Source organism: Micromys minutus (genome assembly GCF_963924665.1).
Source record: "Micromys minutus genome assembly, chromosome: 1".
NCBI lineage: Eukaryota > Metazoa > Chordata > Mammalia > Rodentia > Muridae > Micromys > Micromys minutus.
The window spans coordinates 141,914,556-141,928,207 of record NC_137969.1 but is presented as its reverse complement, the minus strand read 5'-3'; the positions used below and the strand labels follow the sequence as shown (position 1 = coordinate 141,928,207).

General features: G+C 37.6%; 1 protein-coding gene across 1 annotated transcript; it reads left to right on the top strand.

Annotated features, from left to right (window-relative positions):
* On the top strand, window positions 1–6,984 carry JCHAIN (joining chain of multimeric IgA and IgM). Its single transcript, XM_080939290.1, has 4 exons — window positions 1–94; window positions 1,539–1,659; window positions 5,197–5,277; window positions 6,247–6,984. Exons 1-4 carry the CDS (start codon window positions 31–33, stop codon window positions 6,458–6,460), a joined length of 480 nt encoding a protein of 159 aa, XP_080795416.1. The 5' UTR covers window positions 1–30; the 3' UTR covers window positions 6,461–6,984.
* The last annotated feature ends 6,668 nt before the right edge of the window (window positions 6,985–13,652 follow it).

Here is a 13,652-nt window from a genome sequence, read left to right as displayed (position 1 = left end):
TGGCTTCAGTCTTTCAAAACTGAAGACAAGATGAAGACTCACTTGCTTCTCTGGGGAGTCCTGGCCATTTTTGTTAAGGCTGTCCTTGTAACAGGTAGGTGGTACCTATACAGTAAAGCCAAATAAAAGGGAAAATATAGAGCAGACATGTGTTTTAGCTCTAAAGACTTAATCTACTCTTCTGCTGGCTAGCTGGACAGCTAGCTGCCTTCTAACCTCATTATATATAAGATTCATTGTATTCTCTTTGTTTCTTTTCCTTGTGTTTGGCTACTCCAGCCTATAGCTTCAGAAAATAAATATTTTTGGGGTAACTATAGGCAGCCACACTGATAAATTCCCATGTATAACTTTAAAACCAAAGCCTCTCCTTGAGTCTCTTTAATTATTATTTACAGAAGTGAAGTAATGACTGTGGCGATTATGGTATGGGTTGTATTTTATTATGATATGGATTGTGTTTTGATTTTATCTTCATAGAGAAATGGAGCCAGAGAGTGACTGTTGACTCTCAGAGTCAGAGCTTCAGTGCACACCTACGCATTTATTCATTTTTCTATGTAGTGACCTTGGACATCAAATTGAACTCATAGCTAACTGTTTTCTAAATTGTTTTTTTCAGCAAAACTTTGCAGACAATACCCTACACTGATACATCCTCTCTCCTTTAATGGAGCTCTAGGGAATATTAATTTAGGCCTCATTGCTCTTTCTCGTTGAATCTGTGTATTGACTGTGATTATTATCATGAAAAATATTGATAGTTTAGGAAAGTTCTGGTGGAGAATATTAAATCTTACAAAATAAGATGGTCTTGGGAGAAAAGATACTTTTTCCAATATAAAATATGGTTTTACAAGAAGACATGTGACTTGGGGAAGGACTGCATGTTTGCAGTTGGGTTTATGTAGACTGATACCTCACAGTTAAACCACGGTTGCTTTGATTGGGAAATAGTCTAGATTTTTTTTTTAATTTTAATTTTGGTGTTTATCACTGAATTTTACTATGTGCCATCACTAAAATAATTAGAAGCATTAGATATAAATCAGAAATTACTCGGCCTAACTGCTCTTTAATTTTTCCAATGAAGAAAAAGAAAAATTCTTTTAGATTAGAAAAGAAAACAAATAGAAAGACTTATGAACAATAAAAATTAAAGTTTTTGATCCAGGCATGGTGGTGCACACTTGTAACCTCAGGAGGTAGAAGTAGGGAGTGGAGAGCTAAAAATCAATCACAGCTGCAGTGTTTCAGGCTAGCCTGGTCTACATGAGACTGTCGGCTATCTTCAGGTAAGAAAGGCCAATTAACTCATCTTAGCATATATGCACATTTCCTTTTACAGGACAGACAATATCTCTTTATGTAAAACAGGGTGTCCTGGAAGCTCCAAGGTAGCCCAGGCAGGCCTTGAATTTCCCATCCTCCCTCCTCAATTTCCCAAGTGCTGGGATAGCAGGCCTACACTGTGATGCCAAAAACAACATAGAGTTCTGTTTTCCTTTTTCGTGATACCTTTACCTTTCAAACCCCAGGTGACAATGAAGGGACCATTCTTGCTGACAACAAATGCATGTGTACCCGAGTTACTTCTAGGATCATCCGTTCCCCAGAAAATCCCAACGTGGAGATTGTGGAGAGAAATATCCGAATTGTGTATGTAACATTCACATTTCTTTCCTTTTTTGGTTATAAGAAGATACTTTGTGTTACTAAGCTTTCTTTTCCTTTTAAAGGGAATCATGCAAGGTTTTCTGAAACAGACCTTATAGTGGGACGGGGTCTTGTTTAAATGTAGTGTCTTTAACCCACTGTTGATGAGATTGAGCCATGAGTTAGATGAAATTGAGTTTTGATAACAAGGAAATTTTACAGGAGTTGAGGGCAGAAACAAAGGGAACCAGAGGCTCCTTCACAGTCACTGACATGTCGGTTCATACGCGGTGATTTCAGTTTGAATCAGAACTTTAGTTATTCTTATCGGCTTAAACTGCAACTTCGGACAACAGTAACCAACCAATGTTTGTTCCATAATTATTGACTATCGAGTATTATACAGTGTGCTCTAAAAGACTAATTAAAATTGATTGAATTGATTTTCACTCATATATTGGCTCAGACCTATTCATTTTATTTCTCAAATAACCCAGACATATACTTGGTAGCGCTTAATCAATAGCAATAATACTGATAACACTTGAGAAATATGACTTCTACTTGATTTAATCAGTGACAAGTTTTTTTTCTACTCCTACCTTATTAGTTTTCTCCAATCAAATTCTTCTTGTAGGAAAAGAACATAGCAGTCAGCTCCAGCTATGAGTGGAATTATGATGTTTAAACTTGTTCTAGGTCTGGCTACACCAGTTTGTAACGCTGCACTTTTACAAATATCACATTATTTGTCCACTCCAAATCTAAAATTTCTCATCTTTAAACAGAAGAAAAATAAGCCTACCTTATAGGATTATTATAAAAAAATTGAGAATATCTATTGTTTGTAAAGGTTGTGTAGTACCTGTTACACATTTTAACTATTACTTAACTAATAACTATGTGTTTGTTAATCTTATGCTATCATTTGGGTAAAATGTCGTGGGGCTTTCCCCAGTATTGTTAGCTGTGTGCGTTACAAATGTGTCTCACCTCCCCACAAAACTTACCATAACTCTCAATTGTTCCCTCTATTTCATTTCTGTTAAACAAAATGAAACAAAACACCAAGCTCCAGGAGTTCTGAAGTGTGTCTGTATTTCCCCACATTCACAGTGGTTCTTACCTTTTCTGTTTTTACATCTACTGGATCCTCTGTTCAAGAATTGTCTCTGTTACCCCTTTTGAGCTTGATAAACTCTTCTTCATACTGTGTCTAAATTTTGCCATTGAGTCCCATGGGAGCTCTTCTGAAACAGCTTCCTACAGCAGGAAAGGGTCTTGAAAGCGGTTTTCTTGTTTATTTTATTTTTTTGACACTTCAACTTTTTTGTCAAAATGTTGTAGAAATTTATTTGTGTAATTGGAATTTGGAGTATGATTCAAAAGTAAGTTTTAGAGGGTTTGGATTATTATTATTATCATTTAACCTTTTTTTACAGTTCAGTTGTTGTTCCCCTCTCAGTCTGTCCTCCGACTGTCTCATCCCATTCCTCCCCATCCCCTATTACCTCCCCCTTTGTCTAAGAGGATGTCCCCATCACCCATCCCACCTCACCAGACATTCCCACTCTCTGGGGCCTCATTTCAACTTCTTATTAACATGTTTACTTACATCCCAAACATTGCACCCCCTCCAGGTTCCCCCTCCCAGAATTTCCCACCCCTTCTCCTTACCTTCTGAGAGAGTTTCCCCCTGGCATCCCCCTTCTGTAGGGCACCAAGTCTCTACAGGATTAGGCATACCCTCTCCCACTGAGGCCAGACAAGGCAGTCACTCCTCTGATAATGATGTACCAGGTGCCTTCAGCTCCTTTAATCCTTCCCCTAAGTCTTCCATAGGGGTTCCTGACCTCAGTCCCATGCTTGGCTATACGTGTCTGCTTCTGTCTCAGTCAGCTGCTGGTAGAGCTTCTCAGAGGACAGCCGTGCTAGGCTCCTGCCTACATGCACAACATAGATAGCATCACCAATAGTGTCAGGGTCTGCTTAAATGTCGTATTTTTAATCCACTTTCGATATGTAGCACCTTTAAAGAGATCAAATCATGACTTAAATATGGTTGAGTTTTGTTAATAAGCTTGAGGAAATTTTATAGAAGTTGAAGACAAAAGTTTTCAGAGCTCTTGGAAGTTATAGATTCTCACAGAGACATGCAATTAGAGGGATTTAGCCCATGACATTGCACATAAACCATATTGAGGGACCACTTATGCTTGGATCTCCAGGGGTACAATTGCCTAGACAGGCATCTAACTCATCTCTTACTAGTATTATATTTTTACGGAAATCAAATAATTTAGTTACGTCCTGATGTGTCATGATGTTACCTGATTTCCCTGACAGTGTGTTGCCATTTTTGTGCCATTGTGGCACCATTCCCAACTTTATCACTTATTGTAATGGGGTGGCTTTTTGGAAGTTACTTGCCTAATTTGAACCTTATTTCTGAGCTGTAAAAAGGGTAATTATATATATTTGAGGTTCTGACTACATAATAATTTATACAAGGAGCAGTATTTGGCTCATAGTAGAATTCTACAAATGTTTATTTCTCTGTCATTCCCATTATTGAAAACCTTTTCTGGTGTTAACAAGATGGCTCAGTGCATAAGGGTGTCTGCCTGACAACTTGCATTTGATCTCCAGAGTACTTGATGGAAAGAGAGGACTAACTCACAGGTTACCTCAGACCTCTTCACGCGTGCAGTGACCTGAGCACACTAACCACCAACACTTACATTAGTAAACAAACAGACGGTAAAGACTTGCCATGAGAGCCTTTATAATCAAATCAAAGAATAGATAGTTATTCTTCAAAAAAGTTTTATTTGGTGAATAGTCAATGTTGAAGGTTAGCACTGGGAATACAATATAACTTATATAAAGCAGTCTGTGCTGAACTGAGGATGGGGACGCACGGGAACATTATTTTCAGCATTGGGATGTGGAGCAGAAGAATCAGGAGTTCAAGGTCATCCTTTGCTGCAGAATGAGTTTGAAGCAAATCTGAGCAATGTGAGAGACTATCTCACACAAATCAAAACAGAACCAAGCAATCCCTTCATGGGATGGGCAAAATGAAAACACAGTAAGACTAAGTGAAAACCATCAAAAAGTGTCCACCAACAAACCATAAAATAAAACCTGCCCCAAAAGAATTGCATGGATATGGTGGTGCACACAGAATCTAAGGAGACAAAACACCTACACACATAAAATAAATATAAAATAATTTATCATATATATCTTTAAATCTTTAAAAACATAGATTATTCTGCTTGTTCATTCTATAAACAATAAACACCTTATACACATCACACATGTAGCCATATATAGCCTAGGAAACCAACTAGTGTGTAGATAAGAAACTGATATTTAAAGTATAACAAATAATTGTAAAACCCATGTAATGGTTCACAATTGAGTAAAGTGGTGAGGAGAACTGTTGTAATTAAATAGTAAATACTAACCTGTTAAGACATACTACTGGAAACAACAATACTTGTATTTAATTGTCTGTTTTCTCTCTCTTTTTAGAGTCCCTTTGAACAACAGGGAGAATATCTCCGATCCCACCTCCCCCCTGAGAACAAACTTTGTATACCATTTGTCAGATGTGTAAGATTTTCCTTTATACTTCCATATGTTGAAGTTAATACCTTTAACTAACTTTATTCATAATATTTCTGAAAGTACATTCAGGTGTAAATATTGACAAATGTCTGAACTTTAGCATACACTGATTCTTAAGCTAATGATTAAGTATCAAAACTTCATAAAACTTGGTCACAGAAAAATAGTAGTGATAAGTTTATTATGAAGAAGAAATTATTGTTGTTTATATGGAAGGGGCCAATTTACTTCAATGTTTAAAAGAGTAGAGTTTAGCTTTTAGTATTCATGTGTTTCTTTGGAGATGATGGAATCCAGTGTTAAACAGTTAAAAATATTCTCTCACTGGGTGCAGTGACACCTGGCTTTATTCCCAGAACTCGGGAGGCACAGGTTATTGGATCATTGAGTTCGAGGCCAGTGTGGTCTGCAGAATGTGTCCTAGGACTGCCAGGGCTATGCAGAGAAATTCTGTCTAGAACCACCCTGTCCCGCCAAAAAATACCACACCAACCCCCCCCCCCCCAGTATGGTGCAGGAACAGGAACAGGGGAACTGACGGTTCTAGGCCAGCAGGAGCAACATAGCGAGACACTGTTGCTCTAAAGACATTTGTATGTATATGCAGATCTCTATTGTAGTATATACACATATTCCTCTTGTCACTAAGGTTTATTGAAGCATGTACACAGCTAGGGATAAACTAACACAGTGGCAGCTGCTGCACGGTATAGGTAAGAAGATCCTCTCATTGTATCATTAATTATATGACTTATTTTCAAGTACTTTTTTACATGAAAGATTCAAGAATCTTATAAAGTCTTCCTAGCTGTGCAGATAATTAGGTCTGGAAAGACTCATCATTTATTGTAGGTTAGAGCTGCAAGAACAGACAGGCTGCAGACAACATTTGTAGTGACTTGTATATCGAGAGGACATTTGCTGGGGGATTTCTAATGCATGTATTGATTTCAGCTGTAAGAAATGCGATCCTGTGGAAGTGGAGCTGGAAGATCAGATCGTTACTGCCACCCAGAGCAACATCTGCAGTGAAGACAGTGGTGTTCCTGAGACCTGCTACATGTATGACAGAAACAAGTGCTATACAACTATGATCCCATTTAGGCATCGTGGTGAGACCAAAATGGTGCGAGCAGCCCTGACCCCTGATTCTTGCTATCCTGACTAGTCTGAATCACTCACCATGCAACTCTTTGTCTTCAGAGGCTCTCCATTTGCACCCACAAGTTATACTCACTGCCAATCAATTTGAAACCAGTTTCTAAAACATGGTGTAAAATAATGTTCCCTTTCGATGGTTAGTATGTCGGCATTGCTGTCATCACTGTGTAACTTTCTCAACCAAAACCTCATGCCTAGCCAAGGAGTTAAGTTTAAGAGTTTATTTTCTAGTGTTTAAAATGGTAAGCAAGGAGAGAAAGTAAAACTCCAAGAGTAAAAATCAAGAGACATAATTAAATTCAATCCTTTTCCTCCCTCTGCTGTGGAGAGCTGGGGCTTTTGTACATCCTATACTAGTCTTTCTCATACTATCTCACTGTGTAGAGAAAACATACACATAAACACAGGGCAGTTACATATTGTCACCAGAAGTTATATAGGACACAATTTGGAACTATTTACTAATATCTATGAAAGACATTTGCTGAAAGTGACATAATTTGATGCACAAATGGAAAAATGAACATTGATAGAATACATAGACTTGGTATTAGATTTTCTTATTGTCTGAAATTTTTAGGGGGATCTTTGGTGTCTCAGCTGAATCTGATGAAATTTGAATTCCAAAACATGTATTCTCTAGTACAGTTTGAACAATTAAATAGATTAATAAGCATATACTTGTGTGAAATGATTCATTGGAAAAATTTTGCTTGTGTTTAATCTTCTTGTATGTAAATTAATATAAGTCATTATTGGCAAACAGTTTGTAAGTATGCTGCAATGGTGCACTCATCACTTAGCTTATACGGGTACATATTTGAGAAATCATGGTCGTTTCACAGGTAAAGTTAAGTACAAAGGCAGGGTCCATAGCACATAGCACCTTTTGGAAGCAGGAGGTGTGCTCGTGGTGAGGAGCTTGCTTATCATGGTGAGGCCTTGATGTCCACTACTGCAAACAGAAGAAACAAAACAAAGCAGAGCAAAGCGAAACAAACATCCACAAAGCTTTACACAGCTTCACCTGAGTAGAAAGATCTCACTTGCATGGTAGGCTTATTTCAGAGTGGTAACTTGTCACATACAAAGAAACATTATGGTAGAAAGCCATGGTCAATTGATATATTTGTCTAAGTACACTACAGAAAGTAACTGCTGTTTCAGATGCAAATGTGAAGATACTTCCAACCTGGGAACAGGGGTTCACTTTCTAGATCTGAGCTGTGTGCTGGTAGTGTGTATGCAGTACAATAGGCAACTCTAATGCCCAAGCTGATATCTATATTATTTTAATATATATATTTATTTATTTTATGTGAGTACACTGTAGCTGTCTTTAGACACACCAGAAGAGGGCATCAGATCCCATTACAGAGGGTTGTGAGCCCTCATTTAGATTACAGGAGAGATGGCTCAGTGGTTAAGAACACTGACTACCCTTCCAAATATCCCAAGTTAAATTCCCAGCAACCACATGGTGGCTCACAACCATCTGTAATGGGATCTGATGCCCTCTTCTGGTGTGTCTACAGACAGCTACAGTGTACTTATATATAATAAATAAATAAATCTTTAAAAAACTAAAATTACAAGTAACTATTTCATAGATTTTCTTATAAGAATGGCGACAATCCTATATACATATATGCATTTACATGTCAATTAGTTTGGCGACCATAGTAATTATCAATAATTATTATAATAGTAAATATAGTTACTATGTATGAATTTTCTTTTGGCTCCTCTCTGACAAGACAACAAACTAGTGAAAAATACAAATATGTGTTGTAGTTCTTTTTTGTTTTTTTACAGATTTTAAAAACATTTTTGCATAAAGCTATATGCATATATTTTTTGTTAGTGCTTGGCTTTTTTTTTTTTTAAAGGTTTGATAGTATTAGTTGAAAACTTTCTAGTTACAATGAGCATAAAGTACATATAAAACAAAGCGTAGCATGGAAATACTCAAAGTTCTCTTGGTGTGTAAAGATTAAACGTAATGATTTTTAAATACCAAGGATTGCCACAAGGGTGCATTCTTAGCTGTTGAATTATTAATGATTTAAGGTCTAGGTGTACCACACTCTGAGAGGGTGCTATACACTTTTTTTTTCTAAGAAGGACTGAAGCTTTCACTTTTTGGCCTTCCTTCTTTTTGAGCTTCATATAGTCTGTGAGCTGTTTCTGGGGTATTCAGAGCTTTCTGGGGTTAGTATCCAATTATCAGTGAGTACATATTATGTTCTTTTGTGACTGGGTTACCTCACTCAGGATGATAGTCTCTAGTTCGATCCATTTGCCTAGGAATTTCATAAAGTCATTGTTTCTAATAGCTGAGTAGTACTCCATTGTGTTAAATGTACCACAATTTTTGTATCCATTCCTCTGTTGAAGGACATCTGGATTCTTTCCAGCTTCTAGCTATTATAAATAGGCTGCTATAAACATGGTGGAGCATGTGTCCTTGTTATATGTTGGAGCCTCTTTGGGGTAAATGCCCAGAAGTGGAATAACTGGGTCTTCAGGTAGTACTATGACCAATTTTCTGAGAAACTGCCAGACTGATTTCCAGAGTGGTTGTACCAGCTTACAACCCCACCAATAGTGGAGGATGTGTTGTAGTTTTTAACTACAGATGATAAAGGACTTAGAAAAGTAGATTACTAATTTCTTTCCCTTCAGATGCTGACTAAGTAGTTTTGGGTGTAGAAGCTGGAGAATTTGCAACTCTTACAAATATCTAAATTCTGCTGCTGTGGGGAATGGCTCAATTGTAGTATCAGTATTATGAACCTCTACTTCCACCTAGTGGTTGGATTGCGAAGTAAAACAACTTTAAGCTTCATAGGATTATAAAAAGAGTTCTAGCTTCATTTTATAAATAGCATGCTTAAAGTTCTTGGAAGATTATATTTATTTATTTAGTATGTGTCCCTGAAACAAGGATATAGGATAAGTGTGTGTGCTTATGTGTTACTTAGGGTAGCACTCTGACTGCCATAATATTCCTACCACTATGGGCTGTACCCTCAAAACCATGAGCCAGTTTTCATTGTTAAGTTGTTGTGATACTTTGTGTGTTTGTGTGTGTGTGTGTGTGTGTGTGTGTGTGTGTGTGTGGTGTGTGTGTGTGTGTGTGTGAGTGTGTGTGTGTGTGTGTGTGTGAGTGTGTGTGTGTGTGTGTGTGTGTGTGAATCTATGGCTGTTCCCAAACTTGCTCTGTAGACCAGACTGGCCTTGAACTCACAGAGATTCACCTGCCTTTTCTGGGATTAAAGGTATGCACCACCACTGCCCTACCTCTTGCTATTATTCTTCATGCTTTCTACTTGATGGGACCTAGAGTCAGTCAGCAGACAAATCTCTAGATAGGTTTCTGAGGGAGTTTCTAGTGTGGATGGCATCATTCTGTGAGTCGAAATAATATAGAGTGAATAAAGAGAAGGCAGCAAGCTGAGTACCAGCATTCCTTGCTCTCTGTCTTCTGAATACATATGCTCTTGACATGAAAGGCTGTGCTTGCAACCTGTGAGCCCAATAAACTTCTTTTTCAGAGCATCAAAAAATAACAGATACAGAAAACTTAGTACTGAGTCGTCTGTGACCATGATAAATCTGACCACATGTTTCAGAGATCCTTTGGAACTGACTAGATGGAGAAATGTGGAATAGTTTAGAACTACAGGTTAGAGAAGTCTTGGCTGCTATTAATCAAAAATTTTAAATTATTCCTTACTGCTTTATTTTTAAAAAAGAGGGATACATTTACAGATTTTTAAAGGCATTTTGCTATAACATTATATGAATAATTTTGTCAGTACTTAATTCTTTTAGAGGTTTCATAGCATGCATAGACATCCCACTAGAAGTACATGTAGGACAGAATGTAACATGGAAACAGATTTCTTGTTGGTATACATTAAGCATGATGAGCTGTGAATACCAAAAATTGCCACAAGGCTATTATCTTAGCTCTTGGATTATTAATGATTTGAGGTCCAGGTGTACCACACTCTGAGAGGGTGCTATACATTTATTTAATCTAAGAAGGACTGAGGATTTCATTTTTTGTTTGGCCTTTGTTTTTCTTGGGCTTCATATAGTCTGTGAGTTGTTTTTGGGTGCTCAAAGCTTTCTGGGGTTAGTATCCAATTATCAGTGACTGCATATTATGTCTGTTCTTTTGTGACTGGGTTATCTCACTCAGGATGATATTCTCTAGATGCAACCATTTTCTTAAGAATTTCATAAAGTCATTGTTTCTGATAGCTAAGTATACTTAATGTATACTCCATTGTGTAAATATACAACAATTTTTGTATCCATTCATCTACTGAAGGACATCTGGGCTCTTTCCAGCTTCTGGCTATTATAAATAGGGCTGTTATGAACATTGTGGTGCATGTGTCTTTGTTGTATGTTGGAGCATCTCTGGGGTATATGCCCAAAAGTGGAATAACTGGGTCTTCAGGTAGTACTATGTCCATTTTTTTGAGGAACCGCCAGACTGATTTCCAGAGTGGTTGTATCAGTTTACAACCCCACCAACAGTGGAGAAGTGTTCCTTTTCCTCCTTATCCTCGCCAGCATCTGCTGTCATCTTAATTTTTGATCTTAGACATTCTGACTGGTGTGAGGTGGAATCTCAGGGTTGTTTTGATTTGCATTTCCCTGATGACTAAGGACACCTAGCACTTCCTTAGATGCTTCTCAGCCATTCGATATTCCTCAATTGAGAACTTTTTGTTTAGCTCTGTACCCCATTTTTAAATATGATTGTTTGATTCTCTGGTGTCTAACTTTTTGAGTTCTTTGTATACCTTGGATATTAGGCCTCTATCAGATGTGGGGTTGGTAAATATCTTTTCCCAATCTGTTGGTTGCCATTTTGTTTTCTTGACAGTGTCCTTAGCCTTACAGAAACTTTGCAATCTCATTAAGTCTCATTTGGCCTTAGAGCACAAGCCATTGGTGTTCTCTTCAGGAAATTTTACCCTGTGCCTATGTGTTCTAAGGTTTTTCCTACTTTCTCTTCTAATAGTTTCAGTGTACCTGATTTAATGTGGAGATCTTTGATACACTTGCACTTGAGCTTTGTACAGGGGGATAAGAAAGGGTCTTTTTTCATTCTTCTGCATGCTGAGTACCAGTTGGACCAACACCATTTGTTGAAGAGGCTGTCCTTTTTCTATTGAATGTTTACAGCTCCTTTGTCAAAAATCAGGTGACCATATATGTGAGAGTTCATTTCTGGATCTTCTATTCTATTCCATTGATCCACCTGCCTATTTCTGTACCAGTACCATGCAGTTTTCAGCACAATTGCCTGGTAATATAGCTTGAGGTCAGGGATGATGATTCCCTCAGATGGTTTTTTGTTGTTGAGAATGGATTTCGATATTCTAGGTTTTTTTTGTTATTCCAGATGAAATTGCACATTGCTCTTTCCAACTCAATGAAGAATTGGGTTGGAATTTTGATGGGGATTGTATTGAATCTGTAGATTGCTTTTGGTAAGATGGCCATTTTTACAATGTTGATCCTTCCAGTCCATGAGCATGGTAGATCTTTTCATTTTCTGGGATCTTTCTTGATTTCTTTCTTCAGAGTTTTGAAGTTCTTGTCATATAGGTCCTTCACTTGCTTAGTTAGAGTCACACCAAGGTATTTTGTATTGTTTGTGACTATTGAGAAGGGTTTCTTTTCCCTAATTTCTTTCTCTTTCCTTTGAGTAGAGGAAGACTACTTATTTGTGTGAGTTAATTTTATATCCAGCCACATTGCTGAACTTGTTTATCAGCTGTAGAAGTTCTCTGGTAGAATTTTTGGAGTTACTTACGTACACTATCATGTCATCTGCAAATAGTGATGTTTATACTCCTTCCTTTCCAATTTGTATCTCTTTGATTTACGTTTGTTGTCTAATTGCTCCGACCAGGACTTTCTGTACTGTGTTGAATAGGTAGGAGGAGAGTGGGCAGCCTTGTCTAGTCTCTGATTTTAGTGGGATTGCTTCTAGTTTCTCACCATTAAGTTTGATGTTGGCTATTGTTGTGCTGTATAATTGCTTTTATTATGCTTAGGTATGGGCCTTGGATTCCTGTTCTTTTTAAGACTTTTAACATGAAGGGGTGTTGAATTTGTCAAATGCTTTCTCAGCATCTAGTGAGGTGACCATATGAGTTTTTTTATTGAGTTTGTTTATATGGTGGATTACATTGATGGATTTTCTTATATTAAACCATTCCTGCATCCCAGAGATGAAGCCTACTTGATCAGGGTGAATGATCATTCTGATGGGTTCTTGGATTCTCTTTGCAAGGATTTTGTTGAGTATTTTTTGCATCAATGTTCATAAGTGACATTGGTCTGAAGTTCTCTTTCCTTGTAGGGTCTTTGTGTGGTTTAGGAATGAGGGTTATTGTGGCCTTGAAAAATGAGTTAGGTAGTGTTCCATCTGACTCTATTTTGTGGAATAGTTTGGAGAGTATTGGTATTAGGTTGTCAATAAATGTCTGATAGAATTCTGCACTGAACCCATCTGGACCTGGGCTTTTTTTGGTTTGGAGGCTTTTGATGACTGCTTCTATTCCTTAGGTGTTATGGGGTTATTTAGATGGTTTACCTGGTTCTGGTTTAACTTTAGTATCTGGTATCTGTCTAGGAATTAATCCATTTCCTCCAGATTTTCTAGCTTTGTTGAGTATAGGTTTTTGTAGTAGGAGCTGATGATTTCTTGAATTTCCTCAGTTTCAGTTGTTATGTCTCCACTTTTCTTTCTGATTTTGTTAATTTGTATACTCTCTCTTTGCCCTCTAGTTAGTCTGGCTAAGCATTTATCAATCTTTTAACCATACTTTTATATTATTAATTACGCCTTAGGGCTTCCATTGCTGTGAAGAGACACCATGACAAAGACAACTCCTATAGGACAACATTTAATTTGGAATGGTTTATAGATTCATAGGTTTAGTCCATTATTGTTGCAGTAAATATTAAAAAAATATAAATGGTTTATCTCCCTACTGGCCCTGAGGTTTCACTCCTCTGGCCCGACCCTGATATGGAGCCACATGCACCTCTGGATCCCCCGTGGCCCAACACCGACCTCACAACTCCCTTTTCTTGGCGGTCTTCCTTCTCCTGTCTTTCACCTCAGACCCAGGTGTTTGTTTACCCCAAAAACTCAACAGAAA

What these genes read in the sequence shown, in the direction of transcription:
- JCHAIN (XM_080939290.1), top strand. Translation starts at nt 31, where the DNA reads ATGAAGACTCACTTGCTTCTCTGGGGAGTCCTGGCCATTTTTGTTAAG. An exon ending in GAGAGAAATATCCGAATTGT is followed by an intron (nt 1,660 to 5,196) that starts GTATGTAACATT and finishes CTCTCTTTTTAG; the next exon opens with AGTCCCTTTGAACAACAGGG. An exon ending in GTATACCATTTGTCAGATGT is followed by an intron (nt 5,278 to 6,246) that starts GTAAGATTTTCC and finishes TATTGATTTCAG; the next exon opens with CTGTAAGAAATGCGATCCTG.